Raw genomic sequence first — 27,756 nt, forward strand, 5'->3', positions numbered from 1 at the left:
CTGGGCACTCCCTCCTTTCTGAAGCTTCTGTCTGGGACTGAGGACAAGCTGCCAGGATGCTGAGCACCATCCTGTTTGCCTTGGTGCTTTCCAGGGCCGGGCTGGGCCTGGTGAGTGAGGTCAGGGGCCTGGTGGGGGGTGGATGATGGAGGGAAGGGCAAGAGGGCTTCAGGAGGCAACAGCCTTCGAAGGGCCTTGGGCAACCGAGCTGTTTCTTAGGGGAGCAGGATGAGATGGAACTAAATGGGCAGCCCAAGTCCATCTCTGTCCGGTTTCAGCTGCCCACAGAAAATGGGTCCTATATCTCTGGACTGCCTTGGAACAACAGACAGGCCTTGTTCAACTTTCCTTTCCTAAGACGTTCACACTGGTTTATGAAGGCAGAAATCATACAGTTGTACAGTTGGGAAGGACCGCAAGGGTCATCTAGTCCAAATCCTTGCATGGCAGGAATTGCAGCTAAAGTATCCCTGGCAGATGGCTATTCAACATCTGCTTTAAAATCGCCAGTGGTGTCTGTCACCTTCCAAGGGAGTCTGTCGTGCTGTCAAACAGCTCTTACTGTCAGAAAGGTTTAGCTGGAATCTCTTTTCTTGTCACTGGAATCCACTGGTTTGGGTCCTACCGTCCAGAGCGGTGGAAAAGCAGCTTCCACTATCAGTAACAAAATAGGATAGCAGATACACAGGAGACAATACAGCAAGCAATATTGACAGCCTTGTGGAAGAGGTGCCTCCCCCGTCTCAAAGAGTCCGAGTTCTTGCAAATTCCAAATCAGTCTGATGAGATCCACCCTCCTGGACGGATCAGAATTCAGTTGTACTTTCACAGTTCCCCACAGTTCCAGTGCAGTTCTTGGCTCAAAAACAAGGCCTCCAAATATATTTTAATGTGCGCATTTTGAGAGGAAACAGGGATTTTAGTGCGGATTCTCACAGCCAAGGGGAAACCTAGTGGGCCGGTGAGACACAATTATCTATGGATGCAAACGCAATAGGAAGAATAGGGCAGAGGGCTTTCTGGAGGTGGTCTTGCACTGTGTCAAAGAGGACACAGAGCAGCATCGCTCCGAATAATCGTTGTGTGCGGTAATGCTGGGTCCCAAGAGTAACTTTGTACTGGGGACATGTTATCCCCTTGGCGAAAATGCTCAGGGAGATATTCAGATGGAGAACGAAATCAAGGAAACATTCAAAAGAGGAAATGCTATAGTAATAGGTTACACACACAGCCAATCGCCTTCTCAATCGCCTTCTCTTCAGTTACACACAGCCAATCGCCTTCTCAATCCGGCCCGCGGACGGTCCAGGAATCAGCGTGTTTTTACATGAGTAGAATGTGTGCTTTTATTTAAAATGCATCTCTGGGTTATTTGTGGGGCATAGGAATTTGTTCATTTTTTTCTTTTTCAAAATATAGTCTGGCCCCCCACATGGTCTGAGGGACGGTGGACCGGCCCCCTGCTGAAAAAGGTTGCTGACCCCTGGTCTAGGCTGTTGCGTACACATCACACGTAGGGGTAGCATTTCTAGATGCCCTCAATGTCTGTGCCCTAGGAACAGAGCAGGGTGCCCGGGACTTCATCTTAAGTGGCACCAGAACTTGGTGCAAGTGATCTTGAACCAACTGGGAACAGTGACCATAGTGCTATCTGATTCAGTGTATGTGCAAATAGACAATTGCAAAGAAAATCTAGCGGTCACATTTGAAATTTCCTAAACCGGAGAGGACTGGGACAAAAAGGAAGTTGCAAGGGTCAAAGTCAAGAGGGTCAATTCGCTCCAAATATTTGGGGGGTTGTTTAAAACGACAGTATTAGCTAGAATGTATGCACTGTAGATCAAATGAGGTACTGGCAGGGTGCCAATGTGGTCAAATAAGCTGTTAGAGAGGCAAGAAAATTTCCATTAGAAAATGGAAGTCTTGTTCAAATGAGACCAAAAAGGAACATGAAAATACAGAGAGAAGTATGCAGACAGTAAGGAATGCAAAAAGAAGAAGAAAAGTATTTGAGGAGCAAATTGCTAAAAACAGAAAGACCACGAGCAATGAAAGCTCTCAGGTATGTTGCTAGCAGACAGCCAGTTAGGGAGGCAGTGGGGTGTCTTTGGGTGATGAGGGGGGGGGGAATTGTGCCAAAGGAGAATAAGGCGACTGCAGAGAAGCAGAATAATAATAATAATAATAATAATGATAATAATAATAATAATAATAATAATAATAATAATAATAATAATAATAATAATAATAATAATAATTTATTATTTATACCCCGCCCATCTGGCTGAGTTTCCCCAGCCACTCTGGGCAGCTCCCAATCAAGTGTTAAAAACAATACAGCATTAAATATTAAAAACTTCCCTAAACAGGGCTGCCTCCAGGTGTCTTTTAAAGATAGGATAGCTGCTTATTTCCTTCACATCTGAAGGGAGGGTGTTCCACAGGACGGGTGCCACTACCGAGAAGGCCCTCTGTCTGGTTCCCTGTAACCTCACTTCTCGTAATGAGGGAACCTCGGCCCTGGACCTCAGTGTCCGGGCTGAACGATGGGGGTGGAGACGCCCCTTCAGGTCCACTTCTGTCTTCACAATAGAAGAGACTTTGACGGGGAGGAAGTTTGAGGAATTGAAGCACAATAGTGGTGACAAAAAAGTCTAGACCTAACTGACAAAATAAATACTAAGAAATAACCGGTTCTGTATGACATCTCTCCCTCCCCCTCCTATGGGACCAAGGCTGCTGCCCTTACACCAATCCATCAGGCAAAATACTGTTCCTTCTACGGAGTGTGCGGCAAGAACCCCGAAATCAGTTCCAGTCTTCTCCCAGCAGTTGTCCCTTGCATCTCCAACACGCCGGCCCGGAAAGTCAATGGCTCCCACCTCAACCTCCTCCAGACCATCTGCCCGATGCTGTTCACGGGGGCCAATGACACCTTCGCCTGCTGCTCCGAGGCCCAGCTGCGAGACCTGCAGACCAGCCTGTCCATGTCCCAGGCGATTCTGTCTCGCTGCCCGTCCTGCTCGGAGAACTTTGCCAGCATCTACTGCCAGAGCACTTGCAGCCCAGACCAGAGCCTCTTCACCAACATCACCCGCTATTTCAACCGCACCATCCAGGGGGAGGAGAAGCAAGGGGTCTTGGAGTACCAGTGCTACTACAGCCAGCGCTTTGCTCAGGAGTCCTTCGACTCTTGCAAAGGGGTGAGGATGCCAGCCACGGGCGGCTACGCCATCAGCGCCATGTGTGGCAAATATGGGGCCACCTTGTGCAACAGCCAGAGGTGGCTGGATTTCCAGGGGGACATAAGCAATGGGGTGGCCCCTTTGGCCATCTCCTTCCAGCTGGTGCCCGAAGGCTCTGCCCCAATTCAGGGTGGCATCGTGCCCTTCAACGGAACGGCCTGGAAGTGCAGCGAGGCAGTGGGCAATGGGACCAAGGAGAGGTGTTCCTGCCAGGACTGTTCCCAGGCATGCCCTGCAGCCCTGGACCCTCACCCTGCCCAGAAGCCCTTCCAAGTGGGGGGAATGAGTGGGGTCCTGTTCCTGTGCATTTTCCTCTTCTGCCTCCTCATGGTGCTGTTTGTGGCCTTCCTGATCCAGCGAGGGTGCTCCTGCTCGTGTCGGAAACAGAAGGACAAAGGTCCCAAGAAAGCCATGCCCAAGCCAACCTGTTCTCAGAAAGTGAGCCAGGCCACCCACGACTTCCTGGCCAGGATATTCAGCTGTTGGGGCACACTGGTGGCCTCCTACCCCATCCAGGTGATCGCCATCTCGGTGGTGGTGGTGATAGGGCTCTCCAGCGGACTGGTCTTTATCCAGCTGACCACAGACCCTGTGGAGCTGTGGTCCAAACCAGACAGCCAGGCCCGGAAGGAGAAGACCTTCTATGACGAGAACTTTGGGCCCTTCTTCAGGACTAACCAGGTCATCATGACCACCAAGGACCGTCCCAGCTACACCTACGACTCCCTCATCCTGGGCAATAAGAATTTCAGCGGCATCCTCTCCATGGAGGTTCTATTGGACCTGCTGGACCTGCAGCAGAGGCTGCAAGCCATCGAGGTCTGGTCTGCGGAGTATGGCAGGAACATCTCTCTGAAGGACATCTGCTATGCCCCCCTGAACCCTGTGAATTCTACCCTCTCTGACTGCTGCGTCAACAGCCTGTTGCAGTATTTTCAGAACAACGTGACCCGCTTGAATATGATGGCCAACCAGACGATGAGGGGCAAGAATGGCACCGTGGACTGGCGGGACCACTTCCTCTATTGCGTCAAGTAAGCCCTGGCCCCCAGGGGACCCCTTTTTTAATATACACTTTAGTGGGACAGCGGCCTTTGTTTTGATCAGACTGAGCTGGAGCAGGGGGTGTGCGTCTGGCTGAGTCCTATGTTTGGAGTCAGGAACAAATTACCTCCTGCACCAGCTTGGCACAGCCCTCAAGGCAGGAGGTGAGGCTGGGCCTTCCCGGGAGCCTGGTTTTGTTGGCAGCGCCCAGAGGCGGCCTTCAAAGTGGAGGGTTGGCAACCAACTGCTGGCTCTGAGTCTCTGCTCATGCTTCGCTGCAGTCCAGCAAGAGCAGAGTCCTTCCTCCCACAAGTGTTGTTGTCCCTTTGCCCGTGGCTCAGGCTTAGAGCCCCGGCAAGCGGAACGTCCTCTGTTCGTCCCCAGCATCATCCCTAGGTAGGGTTGAGAAAGGTCTGGGAACCTGGAGAGCCGCTGCAAACTGAGGTTGACTGAGGGGGGGGGGACATTTTGGCTCTGTGGTCCCCACCCCTCCATGCCAACGTGGACAGGTGGTGAGACCAATCAGAACACAGCATGAAAATAGGGATGTCCTATTCCATAATGATGATGATATTCTGTTTTATAGCCCACCCATCTGACTGGGTAGCCCCAGCCACTCTGGGCGGCTTCCAACACATATAAAAACATAAAGGTAAAGGGACCCCCTGACCATTAGGTCCAGTCGTGACTGACTCTGGGGTTGCAGCGCTCATCTCGCTTTACTGGCCGAGGGAACCGGCGTACAGCTTCCGAGTCATGTGGCCAGCATGACTAAGCCGCTTCTGGCGAACCAGAGCAGCGCATGGACACGCCGTTTACCTTCCCGCCGGAGCGATACCTATTGATCTACTTGCACTTTCGAACCGCTAGGTTGGCAGGAGCAGGGACTGAGCAATGGGAGCTCACCCTGTAGCGGGGATTCGAACCACCAACCTTCTGATCGGCAAGCCCTAGGCTCTGTGGTTTAACCCACAGCGCCACCCGCGTCCCCTATAAAAACATAAGTGAACATTAAAAAACTTCCTTACACAAGCTGTTTTCAGATGTCTTCTAAAGGTTGTACAGTGGAACCTCGGTTTTCGAATGTAATTCGTTCCGGAAGACTGTTCAACTTCCGAAACTTCCGTTCGGCCTACAAGGCATGTTCAAAAACGGAAGCAATTTCTTCTGGGTTTTTGGCATCCAATACGTTTGGCTTCTGAGACGCTTGAAAACTGAGGTTCCACTCTATAGTTATCTCCTTGGCTCAGGGGTGGCATAACTCCATAACCTCCAGCACTTCTCCGATCGAAATAGGGACGTCCTAAGGAAAAGCGGGACATTCCGGGATCAAATGAGGTACTGGGATGATGGCTTCTGTAAATCCGGGACTGGCAATGGGAAACAGGGTCTGGCGCAAAGCACCTTGCAAAGCATACAGGTGGCGCTGTGGGTTAAACCACAGAGCCTAGGACTTGCCAATCAGAAGGTCGGCGGTTCGAATCCCCGCAACAGCGTGAGCTCCCGTAGCTCGATCCCTGCTCCTGCCAACCTAGTAGTTCGAAAGCACGTCAAAGTGCAAGTAGATAAATAGGTACCGCTCCGGCGGGAAGGTAAACGGCGTTTCCGTGCGCTGCTCTGGTTCGCCAGAAGCAGCTTTGTCATGCTGGCCACATGACTTGGAAGCTGTACGCCAGCTCTCTCGGCCAATAAAGCGAGATGAGTGCCGCAACCCCAGAGTCGGCCACGTCTGGACCTAATGGTCAGGGGTACCTTTACCTTTAAGGAAAAGCGGGACATTCTGGGATCAAGTGAGGAACTGGGATGATGGCTTCTGTAAATCCACGACTGGCAATGGGAAACAGGATCTGGCGCAAAGCACCTTGCAAGCCCCACGCCTCCGCCCCAGCCAGTGACCCTTCATTTTTCAGACACTGGCTGCTCAAGCGAGTTCCTGGTGTGTGCAGCTGATTCAGCAGGCTTTGGCCCTCCTGTCCTTGAGCAGTTTAAGGCTCCTAGTTGTGCCCTGCCCGCAGCTTCTCTTCCTGCCCCACCTGCAATTTCAGGTGTGGGGAAGTGACTGCATATGGGGGGCCATAGCTGAACTCCTGGTGGGGCAATTTTGGCTTGTGGGCAGGAGGTTCTCCACCCCTGAAGCAGACAGCGCAGAGCTTGATGGGCTGGTACTGGCAAAGGCAGCCTCCTCTGCTGTCCCTGGTGAACGAGGCGGCTCCCTTCCTCTGAAATCAGGAGGGCTTCCCGGAGCGTCCTTAATGCCGATTTCTCACTGGGCGCTCAATTCCTTTGCCTTCACAGCTCACCTCTCTCTTTCCAAGACATCACCTCGCTGGAGCTGAGCTGCATGGCAGAGTATGGAGGGCCTGTCTTCCCTTTCCTGGCCGTGGGGGGGTATCCAGGTAAGAGGCATGCCCACCCCCTGGGAGGAAAGATTGGGTCTTTTGTGTCATGCACAGATTGGGCTGCCCAGGCCGCAAGGGGCTGCGGTATAAGTGGTATTAAGACATTTTTTAAGGTCGGGGCAGAGTGTGTGTGCGCACATGCACATGTGCTATTTTGGTACTGTGGCAACCACCAGAGCTTACGTTGTTTTTTTTTAAAAAAATGCTTTTTATTAACTTTTTGTTACAACACATAAACACACATACTAAGCTGTAAGGACAATTAAGAAACAAACTAAAAAGAAAACACAAAACAAATGACAAACACATAAAGCCATGAATCCGTACACTCTTGCACACAGAATTATGTTAGCCTATTTTATATTTCCCATTCTTATTCTTTTCTAGTATTACTTCTTCCTCCTCAAAGCGGGTCCATTTTCCTGTTTGTTCATCTGTTTCTTTCTCATTTCTCATCATTCCTACCCTTCTCCATCTACTGGACTTAGTTTTCCTACCCTTCTCCATCTACTGGACTTAGTTATAGACCATATTGTGGTTTGCGAAAATTACTCAATGCAAGTTCAGTTTTGATTTGAGGACACTGGTTTTTTAGGTAATCTCTATACACTCCCCACTCTTTTTGGAATCTTTAGTTAGACTGCCCCCTAATTGTATCCGTGAGTTTTGCCATTTCAAAATATTCAAATAGTCTGTCCTCCCACTCTTTTTTTGTTGGTACTATTTCACTTTTCCAATGTTTAGCTATTACTATTCTTGTTGCCATTGTTGCGTATAAGAATGTGCTCTTATTTTCATTTGGAGTATTTGAATCTAATATGCCCAATAGGAAAGCTTCTGGTTTCTTTATAAAAAGTTTGTTTAAATAAAAGTTCCACATTTCAACTTTGCAGGGTGTCAAGGACTTGCTTTTATCTATTCCGAATCTTCCAGTGTTCAGCTGCATTGGTCGTCCACAAGTTCTAGCACCACAGCTTATGTCCCCCCCCCTTGCCCCCCATTGCTCCTTTCTAAAAAAGAAAGAAAATTGAAAGAAAATAGCTTATTCCCATTTTTTCCTGTTTTTTCTTTCTTTCCCCCTTCCTTTCTTTTTTTGAAATGAGTGGTGGTGAAAACACAAATGAAAATGAAAATAAAAGAAATTACATTTCCGCACATTTGTATCCAGACGTGCATAATCTTTATCCATCACCTAATATATCCTGTATAAACTCGTTCCAAGCACTGTAGTAATAATAATAATAATAATAATAATAATAATAATAATAATAATAATAATAATAATAATAATTTATTATTTATACCCTGCCCATCTGGCTAGGTTTCCCCAGCCACTCTGGGCGGCTTCCAACGAAACACTAAAATACAATAACCTATTAAACATTTAAAGCTTCCTTAAACAGGGCTGCCTTCAGATGTCTTCTAAAAGTTTGGTAGTTGTTTTTCTCTTTGACATCTGGTGGGAGGGCGTTCCACAGGGCGGGTGCCACTACCAAGAAGGCCCTCTATCATTATACTTATCCTCTGAGCCAGTGTGGTGTAGTGGTTAAGAGCGGTAGACTTGTAATCTGGTGAACCGGGTTCGCGTCTCCGCTCCTCCACATGCAGCTGCTGGGTAACCTTGGGCCAGTCACACTTCTCTGAAGTCTCTCAGCCCCACTCACCTCACAGAGTGTTTGTTGTGGGGGAGGAAGGGAAAGGAGAATGTTAGCCGCTTTGAGACTCCTGAAGGGGGTGAAAGGCGGGATATCAAATCCAAACTCTTCTTCTTCTTCTTCTTCTTCCTGAGGGTCTCAAGATGCCCCACCTAGTCAGGCCCAGCAGTGGCACCTGAGGGGCCTGGCGAAAGCACCACACCTGTGGTTTGAGGGAGAAGATGGGGGGCTGTGTGTGAGGGAACTGGGGCTCTGGGGGGGGGGGCTTGCTGCCTTGCGGATGTGCCACCCCCAACCTGCCTCTCTGTGACCTCCTTCTTCTCTGCCTGACAGAGGAGGAGTACTCGGAAGGCCAGGCCCTCATCTTGACCTTCTCCTTGAACAACTTCCCTCCCAGTGACCCTCGATTCGACTTCGCCATGTGGTGGGAGAAGCAGTTCCTGGAGATCGTGCAGGAATTCCAGCGGGAACATGAAGACAGCTACACGGTCGCCTACATGGCAGAGGTGGGTGTTGCTGCTGCCCCACCAAGGAGCCCCGTGCCTCCCATTTGCCATTGGGGGCTGGGGCTACTGGCAGGGGGTCACCTCATGCCACTGCGGTCAGTGGTGCCCAACATCTGCCGGCCAGAACAAGCCCATTCCACTGACCAGTGGACCCCAGATGCCCAGCCAGCCCCAAAGTGGCCTGCTAGGCTAGTTGGAGAAGGTTATACTGTATTCCATTCCTGCTCCCCTTCTGTGCTGTGTCTACTTTCTTCTTCTTCTTTTTTTGCCTTTGCTGCCCAAATCAGTCAGGTCGTTGGCGGAGGAGAGGAGAAAAACCTGCCCAGAGAGCCTGATGTTCATCATTTTTAAACTTTTGGATTTTTCAGTTTTCAGTGGTATCTCAGGTTAAGTACTTAATTCATTCCGGAGGTCCGTACTTAACCTGAAACTGTTCTTAACCTGAAGCAGCACTTTAGCTAATGGGGCCTCCTGCTGCCGCCGTGCCGCCGGAGCCCGATTTCTGTTCTCATCCTGAAGCAAAGTTCTTAACCTGAAGCACTATTTCTGGGTTAGCGGAGTCTGTAACCTGAAGCGTATGTTACCTGAGGTACCACTGTACAGTGGTACCTCGGGTTACCGACGCTACAGTTTACAGACACTTCAGGTTACAGACTCCACTAATCCAGAAATAGTACCTCGGGTTAAGAACTTTACCTCAGGATCAGAACAGAAATTGTGCGGCGGCGGCAGGAGGCCCCATTAGCTAAGGTGGTACCTCAGGTTAAGAACGGTTTCATGTTAAGAACAGACCTCCAGAACGAATTCTTAACCCGAGGTACCACTGTATGTCCCTCTCATCCCTGTGTGCCTGGAGAGCTTCAGGTGAGCGGGCACAGAATCAGGGGCATCGCTCGGCTGGTGCAAGGAATGTGGAGGGCGGGCCTGAATTATGCGCTTTGAGCATCTTATGTGCCTGAGAAACCAATGCTGAGCTGGCCTTTCGCATTGGTTGTCCTTCCCCGGCTGCTTTTCCATGCTCAAGGTGCAGTATTCAAAACTCCCATTGTTTTGCGAGAGGGAATTTCATTAGCGCGAGCTCTGGGCGCAGTGCTGTGCCTGAGATTTCAGATTAAAACTGCAGGGTGGAAGGAAAGGAGGACTTTTTTCTGCCTCCCCACTTCCAGTTGCTCTCTGAAGACTGGAGAAGGGACCCTCTTAAGAATATTATGGGGGATGGGCAGGGGAAGGACTAGACCTTGTGAAAAATGAACATAATATTTCAGCTGCAGTTTGTTCATTTTCAGCTTTGTATTCTTGTTATAAAAGAAAGTGCACCTAAACATTCCATTGTTGCACCCATAACCTCAGTTTAAGGTGCCATTCAGCTCCTAGCTTTCCTATCTCAGTTTCTAACACTGTTAAGGTGGCTCACATCAATGTACAAAATAAATATATAAAAACATTTCGAGATAATGCATTAACAGTTGCGGAACAGAGCACGAATGAACCAAAAAGTCAGGCATAATATCATTAGGGCAAACATCTCATGCTAATAAACACTGAAACAATAAAATGCAAACATCCAAATAAAATGCAAACATCCAAATTGCAGCAAAAGCAATATCTGCCCCACACCTGCCAGGAAGGGGGTGGGGAAGGCAGGTGGAAAGTCTTCCCCTTGATGGCTCAGGCAGACTCTCCCCTATAGACTCTTAAGGCCGTCTTATTCCCCCCCCCCCATAATACCTGCAGCGTTCACTGGAGGATGAGATCAACCGCACCACCTGGGAGGACCTCCCCGTCTTTGCTGTCAGCTACCTGGTGATCTTTGTGTACATTGCACTGGCCTTGGGCGAGTACTCCAGCTGGAAGCGCATCCTGGTATGAAGGGGCTGCCCCACGGCAAGGCGGGTGGAGGTGGCCAGACCCAAGAGGAGGAGGAGAAGCAGGGGGGCAGAGGAGCTCCAGTCCCTCCTGCAGCATCAAGGCTTCCAGTACTTAAGGAGCAGCTGCTTTCCGAGTGCTTCCAGAGTTTGGTGCCACCACGGAGAGAGCCCTGCTCTTCTCCTGGACCCAGCACAACACCTGGAAGAGGCTTCACGCCTCTCTGGGTGTAGAAGCAGGTGCAAGGACTGGGCTTGCCTCTGTGCGTCCTCGCTGCTGAGGAGCATCCTCTCGTCACCACGCCTTGCCTCATCTTTTCAGGTGGACTCCAAGGTGACGCTGGGCTTCGGAGGAATCCTGGTGGTCCTGGGGGCTGTGCTGTCGTCCCTGGGCTTCTACTCCTACATAGGGCTGCCCTCCTCCCTCATCATCATCGAGGTCGTTCCCTTCCTGGTGCTGGCGGTCGGTGCTGACAACATCTTCATCTTTGTGCTGGAGTACCAGGTGCGAGAAATGCCGGGAGGGCTCCCAAGGCTTGGCATGTCCAGAACAAAGGTGTTTTTGCCACTTGAGCGGGAGGAGGAACGGAGGCTAAAGAGGCACAAGCAGTGGCAGCCATAGCCCTGCTCTTGTTAGGCAAGCAGCGGCAAGCAGCATGCTGCTTGGGGGTCCAGATCTACCACTCCTCCCAACGGTCCCCAGCCTGCTGCCCAAGGCAACTGCCTCACCCAGACTCATGGATAGGCTGGCCCTGTCCCGGAACAGAGCAGCTCTCCTACTTCAGGACTGCTGGGCCTTGGGGAAGGAGAATGGGGTCCGAGAGAGCCCAGATTGGAGGGACACCTTTGCACACAGCTGAGGCCAGACCACCCCTGTTTGAGAACCCCAGAAGACACCTCGACTTCTCCGCCTTGCTACTCTGTGGGTGAGGACCCCCCCCCCATTTCTCAGGCCCCCTTCCTCTGCCTCCCACTGCAGCGGTGTGAGCCACGGCCTGGGGAGACGACGGAGCAACACATCGGGCGGGTTTTGGGTGACGTGGCGCCCAGCATGCTCCTTTGCAGCCTCTCTGAAGTCATCTGCTTCTTCCTGGGTAAGCAAAGCCACTGCTTCTCTGAGGATGGAGTCGGGTACAAAACCCGGGTGGCCAAATGCAGCCAGGTTTGGGCAGAGAAGGGTGGCAGGGCTCGCGGGGCTCACCTAGACTTCTGCTCATCCTGCCACTTCTCTCCGGAAAAAGTCCGTCTTTGCTTTTCAATCTCAGAGCAAACATCAATCTGCAGGTTTTCTGCAGATGGATGTTTGCACTGATTCAGTGCTAAAGAGCAGGTTTTCCTGAGGAAAGGGCGGGGCTGATAGAAAACTGCATAGAATGCGGAAATGTGACGATCCCTCAGTTAAAGGTAAAGGGACTCCTGACCATTAGGTCCAGTTGTGACCGACTCTGGGGTTGCGGCGCTCATCTCGCTTTACTGGCCGAGGGAGCCGGCGTACAGCTTCCGGGTCATGTGGCCAGCATGACTAAGCCACTTCTGGCGAACCAGAGCAGTGCACGCAAACACTGTTTACCTTCCTGCCGGAGCGGTACCTATTTATCTACTTGCACTTTGACGTGCTTTTGAACTGCTAGGTTGGCAGGAGCAGGGACCGAGCAACGGGAGCTCACCCCGTTGCGGGGATTCGAACCACCGACCTTCTGATCGGCAAGCCCTAGGCTCTGTTGTTTCACCCACAGCTCCACCCATGTCCCTTAGTTAGAATGGGCCAAAGGCTTTCTTGCAGGGATGCCCTCATCCCAGCTTGTGACAAGCCCTGTCTGCCTGGGGGTGAGCGAGTGCTGGAACAGGCAAAGCTGCAAGGGGATTGGGGTCCTGAAAAGCCAGGAGAACCCCAATGTGGGCTCAGCCCTGAGAGATGAAAAGAAGAAAACAAGGCAGTGGCAGTAACCCAAAGCTTAAAGCTGACCCTGACTCGCCCTGTGACCAGAGAGCCCAGGAGGTCCACCCTGCCCTTTTTTTCATGGACATCTAATGGATGTTGGAAGATTCAGCACAGGTAAAAGCTAGGACTTTCATGCAGCGCATAGCCAAACAGTGGGTCTCCCTCTCAAAGATGGCAGTGATGGCTCCCAACCTGGATGGAGGTAAAAGAGGCTGGAGGAGGAGAGGGCTGTTGATGGCAACTGGCCAGGATAGCTCTGTTTTGCTGCCACAGTCAGAGGCAGCAGTGCTTCTGATTCCCAGTTACTGGAAGCCACAGTTGGGGAGAGGACCCTGGTGCTTGGATCCTGCTTATGGGTTTCCCAATAGGGCAGCTCATTGGCCACTGTGAGGACAGGGTGGACCTCTGCCTTTGGCCTGATCCAGCAGCCAGGATCTGCTGCTGGAGCTTACGCCTCCCTTCCTGCTTCTAGGTGGCCTGTCGGAGATGCCGGCTGTCCGGACCTTTGCCTTGAACGCTGCCCTGGCCGTCCTCTTTGACTTCTTGCTCCAGGTGTCCATGTTTGTGGCCTTGCTGTCTCTGGATGCCCGCAGGCAGAAGGTGGGTGGGGCCTTTCTTTTAAAGTGCATTTTTGAGGCGGGAGGGTTTCCTTACTGACAGGGGTTGCAGGCTTCCACAACCACCCCTCCTCCTCCTCCCCAGCCCCACACTCCAATGGGGTCCTCAGCTGGCGCCCCTTTTGCCCACAGGCCTCTCGCTTTGACCTGTGTTGCTGCGTCCAACTGGAGGAGAAGAGCCCAGAGAAGGAGCAAAGAAGCCTCCTTCGCACCTTCATAGAACGCTTCTATGCTCCCTTCTTGCTCAACAGCTTCGTCCGGTTCATGGTGGTGAGTGTTGCTGGCTAGGTGGCAGAGGGTGGTTTTCTGGTGTGTGTGTGAATCCAAGGTGGAGAGCAGGCAAGGTGGCAAGAGAGAGGCAGGAGAGAACATAGGGTACGGGGAGAAGAATCCTTCTTTCTGAGCCTTCTTAACCAACTCCCCCTCGGTGGCTGTTAGTCTTGGAAGCCATATCTAATATAATAATGATAATTTATACCCCGCCCATCTGACTGGGTCTCCCCAGCCACTCTGGGCGGCTTCCAACCAAATATCAGAAACAATACAGCGTCAGAGAGTAAAAACTTCCCTACTTCTTTTAAAAGTAAAATAGTAGTTTATTGCCTTGACATCTGCTGGGAGGGCGTTCCACAGGGCAGGCGCCACTACCAAGAAGGCCCTCTGCCTGGTTCCCTGTAACCTCACTTCTTGCAGTGAGGGAACTGCCAGAAGGCCCTCGGTGCTGGATCTCAGTGTCTGGGCTGAACGATGGAGGTGGAGACGCTCCTTCAGGTATACAGGACCGAGGCCGATAATGGCTTTAAAGGTCAGCACCAACACTTTGAATTGTGCTCGGAAACGTACTGGAAGCCAACGCAGATCTCTCAGAACCGGTGTTATGTGGTCCCGGCGGCCGCTCCCAGTCACCAGTCTAGCTGCCGCATTCTGGATTAATTGCAGTTTCCGAGTCACCTTCAAAGGTAGCCCTACGTAGAGCGCATTGCAGTAGTCCAAGCTACTGTAGTCCATATCTACCTCCTCCAGGATCAGAGGTGGGAGAGGGTGTGACTTGAAGGTCCAGGGGGCCACCACTAAGCAGGCCCTGGTCAGGATGAGACACCACCTGGGAAGCCCACAGACCCACCCATGACGGGTGGAGAGAATGGGGGTGGGAATCCATCTAACACATAAAATAATGGCCTTCAGGTGAGACTTGTGTGCTTCCTGGGAGCCTCTAGTTGGTCCCTGGTTGCGGGCAAGGGATGACTGGATTGCTGAACTAGATGCTCTGGCCTGATCCTGCTGCTTCACCTGCAGAGAACCCTCTTGCGTTCTTACCTTCAGATGCTGATCTTCATTTTCATGTTCTGCGCTGGAATCTTCCTGATGTTGCATGTCGAAGTGGGGCTGAATCAGGAGCTGGCCATGCCCACGGTAAGAGCTGGCTGACTTGCTGGTCTTCTGGGGCAGCGATGATGATGGTTCCCCAAGGGGCTTCTCCACAAGGAAGTTCCTTCAGGGAACTTGAGGACTTGGCTGAGTCTGAGTGCTCTGCACCTTAAAGAAGGAAGCTGCTTAATTCCACCTGGCTTCCTCCAGTAGCTTTGTTAACTAAATTATTTGCAGTATTTATAGCTCACTCTTCATAGAATGTTTTCAGTCCCAGAGCAGTGGACGGAGTAATAAAAAGAAACAGAAAAGCATGAATACAAAAAAATGACAATATAAACAGGTCCAATGAACAACAGTTCTATCGTACGGCAAGCAAGCAAAATGACAGCAACATGAAAAATAGTATTTCCCGTTTAATGAAGTATGTGTCAGCAGGGCTGCCAGTTAGTGATGTGCTGGTAGATTTGCTGACCTCCCCCGTCTCTTTCCTACATACCAGCCTTCCCAGGTAGCATCCAGGGTCTTCCAGGGTCTTTGAGCCCCCCTCCCTCTACCCCTTTTCAAGATCTCCAGTGGCTGGACGTGAGATCTCCAGGCTGATAGTAGATTAAGACTGATGGACATTTTTGGGGACTGAAACCGGGAAAGGGGGGGTGGAGTTTGGGATTCCAAAGGGTTTATAATTACAATTTATTCTGTTGCTTTTATTTTTTCTTATCATTGTTATGTAAATTGGGAAATTCGTGGAAGGGAACCTTGGTTGGCCTTAGAAAGAATGGTTTAAGAATAAGAACTGATGTATAAGTTCGATGATTAAGTTTGGATAAGGTAAAACTGGATTTTGTAAATGAACTAAACTAAATGAAAATAAGGTTATCAAAAATAAACTGAAGAAAGGGATGAGAAACACTGCAAAATTAATGAATGTTAGAATGGTGACGGCTTAGAAGCTAGGTGGTTTATAGCAATAATGTTCAAGTTAAAAGAAAAGAAACGTTAAAACTAAATGAAATTAAGGGAGAGGACTTGCTGAATAAATGTTTTGAAATTGGAATACAGAAAGGGGAGGTAGGAGGAGGTCAGCGAAGTAAGGCATAAGAAAATAAGGGATTGAAATTATACTTGTTCTTTTTTGTCTGTGTTTTGTTTGTTTTTCTTTTGTATATAATTTCTGAAACTTCAATAAATATCTATTACAAGATCTCCAGTGGCTGAGCCTATGGGGACAGTTTTTTAAATGTCCACCTCCGGTCCTCCATTCTCTGTTTAATTTCCAGTAGCAAAGGGCCAAGGGCCTTCATTGAGGGATGAAAGAGGCAGGGAGGGTGATGTTAAGGGCTGGCCTGGGCACAGGGAGGGCAGAGCAGCTCAGAGTCTGCTGGGGCTCTGCTCTCGGGCTGCTCCTTCAAGGCAAAGGTAGCAAGGAGAGGGAAGGAGATGGACCCAATTTCCCCCCCATTTTATCACATGTCCTAGGTGGTTCTTATGTTCTTATGCTTTGCTTTCCCCAGGACTCCTACATGCTTCAGTACTTCCAGTACCTGAACACGTACTTCATGGTGGGGGCCCCAACTTACTTTGTCACCACGCCGGGCTACAACTTCTCTACGGTGGAAGGGATGAACGGTGTCTGCTCCAGCTCAGGCTGCAATGACAACTCCCTGACGCAGAAGATCCAGTCCGCCGTGCAGTTCCCCAACGTGTAAGTTGCTTGGAGGCGCCGTTCTGCTCCTGTAAAAAGGGGGTGGGTGGGTGTACAAAAGCGCCCGCCCCCCAGTTTTGCCCTCAAATACGCCAGAATATTATTGCATGCTCTTCCCTCCACAAACCTGCCAGGAAATGTAAGAAAAAATAGAGAGAGGGAGGGTTCCTGGAGGGTTCGTCCTACAGGGGCACAGAGAAAGATGCTTTGACCGGGAAGGGCATGGTGGTAAAAGAGCAGTTGCAGAAGCTCTTTTGCCCGGACCCTTCCTGGGGGAGAAGGAGCCGCAGACCCCCAGGCAGATGCTAGAAAGCAGCCTGGAGTTTGCTTCATACCAGGGAACCAGGCACAGGGCCTTCTCGGTAGTGGCGCCCGCCCTGTGGAATGCCCTCCCACCAGATGTCAAAGAGATAAACAACTACCTGACATTTAAAAAAACATCTGCCCTGTTCAGGGAAGTTCTTAATGTGTGACATTTTAATGTATTTTTAATCTTTGTTGGAAGCCGCCTAGAGTGGCTGGGGAAACCCAGCCAGATGGGCGGGGTACAAATGAATAATAATAATAATAATAATAATAATTACTATTATTATTATTATTATTATTATTATTATTATTATCAAGATCTCAGAGGAGAACAGACCAATTCATGGAGGAGAGGGCTATTGATGGCTACTAGCCACAACATCTATGTTCTGCCTCCACAATCAGAGGCGGGGTACAAATATATTATTATTATTATTATTATTATTATTATTATTATTATTATTATTATTATTATTATTATTATTCATACAGGAAAGGTAGTGTGGTCTGGCCCTCCAGCCTCTAGAAGAGGCACAGGAGATTCTTAGTGGTCTGTGGGGCTCCAGAGGGCAATAAGCTCAAAATCAAGGCAGCCCCCAACCAGCTGAGGACCAGACAAGCATTGAGCAGCTTCTCCTGATAGTTTGAGGTTCAGCATCGGACCCAGGATCAGGTGCCTGGCACCCCGCGCCCTTCTCAGGCAGGATGAGCCCAGCTTCCTGCATCCGATCACTGCAAGATCAGCTCCACCCCTCCTCGTTCCACCTCACCAGGGGCACCTCAGGCTGGGCTTGGCAAGCCAGTCCACGAGCACCACTGCCCCTTTTCATTTGGCCCCTTCCTCCAAGGGCAGCCCCCACCCCGCAGACCACAGGTGGTGCTCCTGGAGGGGCCTAAGGCCTGGAAGACGGCCGAGGCAGCCCAGGACGAGCAAGTGCCCTGTGCCCAGTGGCGTAGCGTGGGTTGTCAGCACCCAGGGCAATGCAAGTAATTTGCGCCCCCTAACCCGTGGATTTGCGCCCCCTAACCCTAACCCCCAGATGTTGCGCCCGGTGCGGCCGGCCCCCCCTGCACCCCCCACGCTACGCCACTGCCTGTGCCTCCATCCTGTGCTCTTGCCCTTCGAGCCTTGCGCTCTCTCTTTGGCCGTGGGCCTCGGCCCCCCTCCATGTCGCTGTCTCTCCCCCCAGGTCCTTCCTGGCCATCCCTGCCTCTTCCTGGGTGGACGACTTCATCGACTGGCTGAGCCCCTTTTCCAGCTGCTGCCGCGTCCACAGCTTTGGCCCAGATAAGGGCCAGTTCTGCCCCTCCACCAACAGTAAGCAGAGAAACCCGCCAGAGATTCTTCAGCTGCGATTCTTGCATTGCAGGGGGTGGGGCTGGATGACCCTTGGGGAGCCCTTTCAACTCTACAGCTCTATCATTCTGTGAAAGTATAGAGGGCGGTGGGACGTCCCCTGGGGGTTTCCCTGCCCGAGGTTGCAGCTGGAGGGGACCAGAGATTCCTGCCTGGACCTGGGGCTCTGCCTCTCCTCTGCCTCTCTCTCCCCCAGCTTCCCTGTCCTGCCTTTTCAACAAGTGCATGGCTCCGACGAGCGGGACCCTCCGGCCAAGTGTCGAGGAGTTTCACCGGTTCCTGCCCTGGTTCCTCCACGACATGCCCAACCTGAAATGCCCCAAGGCGTGAGTACTGCAAGCACCGGGGGGGTGTGTGTATGTGTATGTGTGCGGGTCAGGATTCAGGTCTGGGCGATTGTTCCTACAGCAGGGAATGATTCCCCCCCTCCCCAGAGAGGGTCTCCTTGCCTGGCTGTGCATTGTAGAAGCACCCCTACCGGAAGGGGGGGCCAGCTGGAGTGCCGAGGCTGAGGAGCGGCCGGATTGAGCCAGTGGAGCCCACGAGGCCAGGCCAGGGTAGGCAGGCTGTGGGTGGATTTTGCGGGAAATGGCCCACAAGGAGGTTGGAGATTGTTATGGAGCACATGGTTTTTTCCCTGGGGGCAGCTTGACCTCTGTGGGGTAAAAGGTAAAGGGACCCCTGACCATTAGGTCCAGTCGTGGCCGACTCTGGGGTTGCGGCGCTCATCTCGCTTTATTGGCCGGGGAGCCGGCGTACAGCTTCCGGGTCATGTGGCCAGCATGACTAAGCCGCTTCTGGCGAACCAGAGCAGTGCACAGAAACACCGTTTACCTTCCCGCCAGAGTGGTACCTATTTATCTACTTGCACTTTGAGGTGCTTTCGAACTGCTAGGTTGGCAGGAGCAGGGAGCACCCCGTTGCGGGGATTCGAACCGCCGACCTTCTGATCGGCAAGCCCTAGGCTCTGTGGTTTAACCCACAGCGCCACCTGTGTCTCTGTGGGGTGAGAGCTCCAAATCCAGGCACTGAGGGAGGGACCTCTGAGGAAGGTCTTGATGTGTGAACCATCCATGGGGCTGGGGAAGGCTGTTTCCAAGCCGTTTGGGGAACTGTTGGTGGCAAACAGCTTGGCTGCCTGCTAGCCAGCTGGGATGCCCTAAGCCTTTCCTATCCTGGGCTTTGAGCCAGTGTGGTGTAGTGGTTTGAGTGCTGGATTTAAGACCCGAGAGAGACCAGGGTTCGAATCTCCCCACTCTACCATGAGGCTCGCTGGGTAACCTTGGACCAGTCAGCGTGTCTCTTAGCCTAGCCTGCCTTACGGGAAAGCTGTTGTGGTGGTGAGGTTAAAATGCCAGGATGGGGGCGAGGAGTATGTATACCACCTTGAGCTCCTTGGGGGAAAGGAGGCAGGATAATAATCGCAATAAATAAATCAATAAAATAAAATAAAAAGGGCTCTGGGGCCATTTCCAGTTTGCACCTGCAGCATTGGGTCTGCCATGGGGAGTGCTTCTCTCTGACACTCAACGTGCCCCCCCATCTTTTTCTCCAGGGGTCGTGGTGCCTATGACACGTCTGTGCGTCTGGGGCCAGATGGGGAAATCATAGGTGAGTGTTTCCCCCCTCCCATCCCCCAGAATAAAAAGAAGCCCCAGGTGCGAATTCTGCTGCCCTGCCAGGAGGGCACCGACTCTCTTGCTGTGGCAACCAGGGTGGATGGAGGGATATGCAGACGGGGAGGTGGGCTTCTGGCTTCATATACTTGCCAGTGCCATCTCCTTGGCCCCCCCACTTCGGAGGTGGGAGGCTGCAGGAGGAGGGAGGCGGTTAATGCCCCTCTGAAGGGGTGCAGCCCCTCTGGGTAGCTGGGCCACTGCAGCGCCTGTCTCCTCTTTCCACAGCATCCCGCTTCATGGCATACCACACACCCCTCAAAAACTCGCAGGAGTACACAGCAGCCTTGAAGGCGGCCCGGGAACTGGCAGCCAACATCACCGCTGCCATGCGGCAGGTGCCAGGAACGGACCCCGACTTCACGGTCTTCCCATACACGTAAGATGTCGGGAGCGGCTGGGGAGCAACCAGAAAGGGCATCTTGTCCTTTTTTGGGGAAACAGTCCCTAGTTTCCCTTCTCTTCACCCCTGGGGTCAGCGAGGCTCTGGGGAGAGCGTCAAAGTGGGTCTCTGTGTCTCGCTGGTGTTCCCACCACCGTTGTGGTTTTTTTTGCAGGATCACCTATGTCTTTTACGAGCAGTTCCTGAGCATCGCCCTTGCGGGAGTCCTCAACCTGGCCGTCTGCTTGCTCCCCACCTTCCTGGTCTGCTGTGTCCTGCTGGGCATGGACCTGCGCTCAGGACTCATCAACCTGTTCACCATCATCATGATCCTGGTGGACACCCAGGGAGCCATGACGCTGTGGGGCATTTCCTTCAACGCCATCTCCCTCATCAACCTGGTGACGGTAAGCCAGCCCTTGTCATACAATGAAACCAAAACACCAAACCGGCTTGCAAATATAAAGGGCAATTTGACTTGTTGTTGTTTAGTCGTTTAGTCGTGTCCGACTCTTTGTGACCCCCTGGACCAGAGCACGCCAGGCACTCCTGTCTTCCACTGCGTCCCGCAGTTGGGTCAAACTCATGCTGGTAGCTTCGAGAACACTTTCCAACCATCTCGTCCTCTGTCGTCCCCTTCTCCTTGTGCCCTCCATCTTTCCTAATGTTATGTACTGAGTTGAATAGGATCCAAACTGCAGCAGTCTGATTGGTCCTAGAAAATAGGATTCAGAATGCAGCAGTCTGATTGGTCCAAGAACAATGCAGCAGTATGATTGCTTGGCAGGAACCACCCAATCCTGCTCCAGATAGAAGTGAATCCACAACCTGATTGGCTTACAGTAGAATTCCGGAATTAGCCAATCATGTGCAGCCCATTGTGTAAATAATGTATATAAAGCAGAGGGGACTTTCGTTCATTCCTCCTCACCACTATGAGCTGAATAAAGAGCATGAAATCACTTTGCGACTCTGAGTATATTTCACCCAACATCAGGGTCTTTTCCAGGGAGTCTTCTCTTCTCATGAGGTGGCCAAAGTATTGGAGCCTCAGCTTCAGGATCTGTCCTTCCAGTGAGCACTCAGGGCTGATTTCCTTAAGAATGGAGAGGTTGGATCTTCTTGCAGTCCATGGGACTCTCAAGAGTCTCCTCCAGCACCAGAATTCAAAAGCATCAATTCTTTGGCGATCAGCCTTCTTTATGGTCCAGCTCTCGTTTCCATACCAGATGCCCAGGTTAGGTTGGACCATATTTCTCCTTCAGTTGCAACAGAAGCAAGGTGCAATTTTTGTTGTTGTTTTTCAAATGTTTTTATTAGTTTTCCAAATTTATGACACATAAATCCACAAACATGAAAAGAAAACATTAAAAAACAAACAAACAAACAAACAAACAAACATTTATCCTAACTGTCATAATTCCACTTTTGTTAACATTGTTGGGTGACTTCCTCGAATCCCCCTGGCTGAGTTTCCATATAAATCATTGTAGCTAGCAGTTTTCCAAAACTATTTTAACATAGAATTTACTTGGTTGATTAACATCTTTCTTTCTTTTCATTTTAACAACATAGTATTCTACAACATCACATATTTAAATCCTAAGCCTATCTGATACTCGCAAGTAATTCTATTTAAGTTATCTTAACATATTTAGCTAAATAGACTTTGAATTTCTTCCATTCCTCCTGGTACTCCTCCTCCTTCTGGTCACAGACTCTTCCGGTCAGGTCGGCTAGCTCTCAAAAGTCCATCATCTTCATCTGCCATTCCTCCACTGTTGGTACTTCTTGTAATTTCCAATTTTTGGCCAACAAAATTCTAGTCGCAGTTGTGGCATACAAAAACAATCTGACATCTTTCTTGGGCAATTCCAAACCTGTTGTTCCAAGTAGAAAGGCTTCTGGTTTCTTAATAAATGTGTATTTCAACATTTTTTTCAATTCATTATAAATCTTTTCCCAGAAGTCTTTCACCTTGGGACAGGTCCACCACATATGTGCAAGGTGCAATTTTTGTGCCCATTGCTGATCAGGTCAAAAATGCCGTACATGGTACAAAAAAATAACTGGGGCTTTTTGGCCCAGCAAATGTGCCAGGTGGGCTTGGCAATCATAATAATAATAAAAATAAAATAATTTAGTAATAATAAACCTGCTCATCCTGCTGACAAGGGCTCTGTTCCTCCCGGCAGGCTGTGGGCATTTCGGTGGAGTTTGTCTCCCACATCACCCGCTCCTTCGCTATCAGCACACAGCCCACCAAAGTGGAGAGAGCCAGAGAGGCCACAGTCAACATGGGGAGTGCGGTGAGTCGTGGGGAGAGGGGCACATGTGGGAGGTCTGTGGCTTCGTTTAGGATCCTGCTTGGGTGCATTGGAGCAGGGAAGAGAGACCAGGCTTTGGTCTTTCAAATGTCCACAGTGACATACCCCCCTCTTGCCTCTCCCCTTCCATTCTGCTCAGTTCATTGCATCAGAATTGTGGTGTCCTGAGGTGCCCCCTAGGCTTGGTGCCCAGTGTGGTGTAACTGGTCACGGTGCCCTAAATCCGCATCTGGAGAGGCCCTGCCCTCATGGGGCCTTTGGAGCTGGTTTGTAGAATCAGTGAATTGTAGTGTGTGATTTGAATCCCAGCGACGGGGTGAGCTCCCGTTGCTCAGTCCCTGCTTCTGCCAACCTAGCAGTTTGAAAGCACGTCAAAGTGCAAGTAGATAAATAGGTACCGCTCCGGCGGAAAGGTAAACAGCGTTTCTGTGCACTGCTCTGGTTCGCCAGGAGCAACTTAGTCATGCTGGCCACATGACCTGAAAGCTGTACGCCGGCTCCCTCGGCCTATAGAGCGAGATGAGCGCCGCAACCCCAGAGTTGGCCACGACTGGACCTAATGGTCAGGGGTCCCTTTACCTTTACCTAAGGGACCCCAAGTGTCATCTCCCTGTAATGCAGGTAAGGTAAAGGTAAAGGGACCCCTGATCATTAGGTCCAGTCACGGATGACTTTGGGGTTGCGGCGCTCATCTCGCTTTACTGGTTGAGGGAGCCAGCGTTTCTCCACAGACAGTTTTTCTCATTCATGTGGCCAGCATGACAAAGCCGCTTCTGGCAAACCAGAGCAGTGCACGGAAATGCCGTTTACCTTCCTGCCGGAGCGGTACCTATTTATCTACTTGCACTTTGATGTGCTTTCGAACTGCTAGGTTGGCAGGAGCAAGGACCAAGCAACGGGAGCTCACACCGTCGTGGGGATTCAAACCGCTGACCTTTTGATTTGCAAGCCATAGGCTCAGTGGTTTAGACCACAGCGCCACCTGCGTTGCAGGTATTACAGCTAAAAAATCCGATGGATGGCTGTCCAAACCTCTGCTCCCCCTCTCCAGAATCAGTTGTGCTCTTCTCAACCCCCTGCCCCCCCCCAAATAAACACATTGCTTTTGGTCATCCAGAACCAGCTCCAAATTGGCATGAGAGCTCTTCAGCCTCTCCCTCCACTTTCCAACTTCCACTCTTGGGAGCTGTTTATGCCTATCTGGTGGGCAGCCAACTGGGCGTTGGGCTGTGTTGGTGAGGCTGCCAAGGCCATAGCACTCCTCACCTGCCTGCAGAGGCAGTCCCTGCTGTGTGAGCCAACTCTGCCCCTTCTCCCCCATTTGGAGATTTCTGGGTACAGACGAATGCCTCGCAAGACGGAAAACTCGCTAGACGAAAGAGTTTTCCGTTTTGGAGGTGCCTCGCAAAACGAATTTCCTATGGGCTTGCTTCGCAAGACGACCATGTCTTGCGAGTTCCTGCTGGTTTTTTTTCCTTTCCCCCCTTTTTCTAAGCCACTAAGCCGCTTATCAGCTGATCCGATAAGCCGCTAAAAGCCGCTAATAGCGCTAATCCGCTAATCCGTCAATGGGCTTGCTTCGCAAGACGAAAAAACCGCTAGGCGAAGAGAATCACAGAACGGATTACCACTGTATAACCAGCCTGTGCTGTCTGCTTGCTCCCCCTCCAGGTGTTTGCTGGCGTAGCCATGACTAACCTCCCGGGCATCGTAGTCCTGGCCTTTGCCAAAGCCCAGCTGATCCAGATCTTCTTCTTCCGCCTCAACCTCATCATCACGCTGCTGGGGATGCTCCACGGACTCGTCTTCCTGCCTGTGGTCCTCAGTTATTTCGGTGAGCCAGTTTGCCTTCCCAAGCCTACAAAGAGGGGCAATTGCTGAGGCAGCCTGTAAAACGGACCCCTGACCATTAGGTCCAGTCGTGGCCGACTCTGGGGTTGTGGCGCTCATCTCACTTTATTGGCCGAGGGAGCTGGCGTACAGCTTCCGGGTCATGTGGCCAGCATGACTCAACTGCTTCTGGCGAACCAGAGCAGCGCACAGAAATGCCGTTTACCTTCCTGCTGGAGTGGTACCTATTTATCTACTTGCACTTTGACGGGCTTTCGAACTTCTAGGTTGGCAGGAGCAGGGACCGAGCAACGGGAGCTCACCCCGTCGCGGGGATTCAAACCGCCGACCTTCTGATTGGCATGTCCTAGGCTCTGTGGTTTAACCCACAGCGCGACCCGCGTCCCAAGACAGCCTGTAATGAGGGGCAAAGAGGACAGGGGCACAGGGGGATGGAGGCACAGTTTAAGCCGCCTGTGACAGGAAGGGGAAGTGGGTGCCCACCATTGCTTGGGTGGGGCGAGGTGGGAGAGGACTGCTCTTTCCTGAATTACTCTAAGGAAGTGCTCTGCAGAGGTAGTTTGCTTGCTGCAGGGGGTTCCTCTCTCCATGAGACCTCACTCTGGGTTCTCCTCCTGTCGAACAGGCCCATCTCTTCCTCTCTTCTCCAGCGTTTCGGAAAGATGCAAATCCATCTGAGCTTTCATTCATTCGCTTTTTTTTCCATGTCACTTTCTCACACCCACACGAAAAGATGCTCAGAGTGGCTTGCAGCAAAGAAAACAATGCATTTCAAAACCAAACTGTGCAAAAAGAATTTCCTAATAGCACAGCAAAACACATGTAAGCTGTTTAATCCAGTTTAATCTTCAGTGCCGGCTTTAACTTGCTTATTTAGAATACACCCCACTTTTGAAGAGTTGGCAGCACTGCTCTGTACCAAGTCCCCACTCGCTCAGCACAGTGCCTGTCTCTCTGTACGTTTCCGAGCACAATTCAAAGTGTTGTTGCTGACCTTTAAAGCCCTAAACGGCCTCGGTCCTGTATACCTGAAGGAGCATCTCCACCTCCACCATTCAGCCCAGACACTGAGGTCCAGTGCCGAGGGCCTTCTGGCGGTTCCCTCACTGCGAGAAGCAAAGCTACAGGGAACCAGGCAGAGGGCCTTCTCGGTAGTGGCACCCGCCCTGTGGAACGCCCTCCCATCAGATGTCAAAGAGAACAACAACTACCTGACATTTAGAAGACATCTGAAGGCAGACCTATTCAGGGAAGTTTTTAATGTGTGACATTTTAATGTATTTGTAACCTTTGTTGGAAGCCACCCAGGGTGGCTGGGGAATAAATTATTCTTATTCTTATTCTTATTCTTATTCTTATTCTTATTCTTATTCTTATTCTTATTCTTATTCTTATTATGGCCCCCCCACGCCATGCAGGACAGAGCTAAACTATGGAACTTGCTCCTACAGGAGGCAGCAATGGTCGTCCAACTTGATGATGGCCTCCCACTTAGATAGCTTTAAAAGACAAGTTCACAGAGGAGAGGGCTATCAAGGGCTCCTAGCTACGATGGCTCTTCTCTGCCTCCACGGTTGAAGCCAGCAATGCTTCTGAATCCCAGTTGCTGGATGAGCCATGATCCAGCAGACTCTTCTTATATTCTTATGAGCTCCCTCCTCCCCAGCAATCAGACTACAGCTATGAACAAATCATGGCGGCCAGCGCTTCTCTTCTGTGCATACTCCTTGACCGAGACAGCAACTGTCCTCCGGAATGGCTGCTATTAAGTAGTGGGTTGACACAGAGATTTCTCCAAGTGGTTCTTTATAGTAAGCTGGAACTGAACTGAACTGAACACCTCAGCTGGCCTGCTTTTATAGGCAGCCGGCTGTCAACATTATAACAACAACACTCCAGGGTTTCCCGCCTAAATTAACTGATGTGGACCTGAGTGGAAACTATACAGTCATACCTTGGGTTGAAGTAGCTTCAGGATGAGTATTTTTGGGTTGCACTCTGCGGTGACCCAGAAGTAACAGGGTGTGTAACTTCTGGGTTTTGCGGCTCTCGCATGCGCAGACGCTCAAAATGACGTCACGTGCATGCGCAGAAGCGGCGAATCGCGACCCGTGCAGACACAGGTTGCGTTCGCTTCAGGATGCGAACAGGGCTCCGGAACAGATCCCGTTTGCATCCAGAGGTACCACTGTATACACAATACCCCTGGTGACCAGGGTAAGCACTTCAATACATAATAATAATAATAATAATAATAATAATAATAATAATAATAATAATAATAATAATAATTTATTTATACCCCGCCCATCTGGCTGAGTTTCCCCAGCCACTCTGGGCGGCTCCCAATCAGTGTTAAAAACAGTACAGCGTTACATATTAAAAACTTCCCTGAACAGGGCTGCCTTAAGATGTCTTCTGAATGTCAGGTAATTATTTATCTCTTTGACATCTGATGGGAGGGCGTTCCACAGGGCGGGCGCCACTACCGAGAAGGCCCTCTGCCTGGTTCCCTGTAGCCTCACTTCTCGCAATGAGGGAACTGCCAGAAGGCGCTCGGCACTGGATCTCAGTGTCTGGGCTGAACGATGGGGGTGGAGACGCTCCTTCAGGTATATAACACCTGCCATGCGGTGGGGGTGCTTCATGTGAGGTTAGGGAGCCTAGTGGCTGACTTTACCCCTTTCTCTCTCCATCCCACCAACTAGGACCTGATAGCATCCACTTGAGTGTGCAGCAGAAGACAAAAAGCAGCCTGGTCATCGCCAACAGCCTTGCTCTTGAAAGCAGCAACGGGATCCAGAACCAAGCCTTTAGTGGCTGCAACGAGGTTCCAAAGGACAGGCCCAAGCAGGAGGGATCTGAAGGAGTGGGTGGCAGCTGCCCAGAAGGAGCGGGCATCTAGGCAGACACGGGACAGAGGCTCTGGGCAAGCAAGGATGCTGGCCAGTCCGGGGAGCAACCACAGCAGCCCCCGCAAGCGAGTGCCGTGTGTGTGCATGATTGTGCGCACACCCCAAATAATAATTATTCTCCAGCCCGCATCCCTGCGAGCAAGAGGGCAACAGTACAGTGTTATCTGTAAGAACCTGGTTCCTAACTGCAAGAATCTGCCGAATGTGGGCGCTTTGCAAACCAGAGTTCTGGCCTTGTCCCAGCCAACCAAGAAGAGCTGGAGGACCCCTCAAACTGGTTGCCTGTGGTCCCCCACTTTCTGCAGCCACCAGCCTGGTGGAGGATGTGATTCCAGGTGTTTCTTCCTCCACAAGATGCTCCTCTGAAGAGGAAGGAGAACCAGGACATAAGACTGGGACAGATGTGCGATGGGCCACCTTGCCAATGCTTCTGCGCTTCTGGTGGTTGGGGCCTGTCTGAGAACCCCATGGACGTTCCCTTGAGTTCCGTGTGCGAAAGATGGGGTGGAAATGGAATAAAGATCAAAAGCAGCACAAACACATTTCTTTGTGTTCCTCAGCAATTCTCTGGTGGTTTGTCTCTTGGACAAAGCTGC

General features: G+C 51.1%; 1 protein-coding gene and 1 long non-coding RNA gene across 2 annotated transcripts in view; one reads left to right on the forward strand and one right to left on the reverse strand.

Annotated features, from left to right (window-relative positions):
- Positions 1-27,720, forward strand: NPC1L1 (NPC1 like intracellular cholesterol transporter 1). Its single transcript, XM_081202931.1, has 19 exons — positions 1-110; positions 2,736-4,279; positions 6,585-6,685; positions 8,677-8,849; positions 10,584-10,712; positions 11,037-11,219; positions 11,694-11,808; positions 13,129-13,256; positions 13,406-13,543; positions 14,597-14,686; positions 16,156-16,346; positions 17,843-17,970; positions 18,206-18,335; positions 19,565-19,620; positions 19,914-20,064; positions 20,243-20,474; positions 22,263-22,376; positions 24,066-24,228; positions 26,954-27,720. Exons 1-19 carry the CDS (start codon positions 57-59, stop codon positions 27,148-27,150), a joined length of 4,017 nt encoding a protein of 1,338 aa, XP_081059057.1. The 5' UTR covers positions 1-56; the 3' UTR covers positions 27,151-27,720.
- Positions 1-27,756, reverse strand: part of LOC308592091 — a 302,880-nt gene that overhangs the window by 226,628 nt on the left and 48,496 nt on the right. The gene's annotated exons all lie outside the window — the stretch shown is intronic.

Source organism: Podarcis bocagei, assembly GCF_964188305.1.
Source record: "Podarcis bocagei genome assembly, chromosome: 7".
In the NCBI taxonomy this organism is placed as follows: Eukaryota; Metazoa; Chordata; class Lepidosauria; order Squamata; family Lacertidae; genus Podarcis; species Podarcis bocagei.

Bases quoted from the DNA above. Each gene is read 5' to 3' on its own strand.
- NPC1L1 (XM_081202931.1), top strand. From the start codon at position 57: ATGCTGAGCACCATCCTGTTTGCCTTGGTGCTTTCCAGGGCCGGGCTG. The intron at 4,280-6,584 runs GTAAGCCCTGGC...TTGCCTTCACAG, and splicing joins CACTTCCTCTATTGCGTCAA to CTCACCTCTCTCTTTCCAAG. The intron at 20,475-22,262 runs GTAAGCCAGCCC...TCCTCCCGGCAG, and splicing joins CCCTCATCAACCTGGTGACG to GCTGTGGGCATTTCGGTGGA.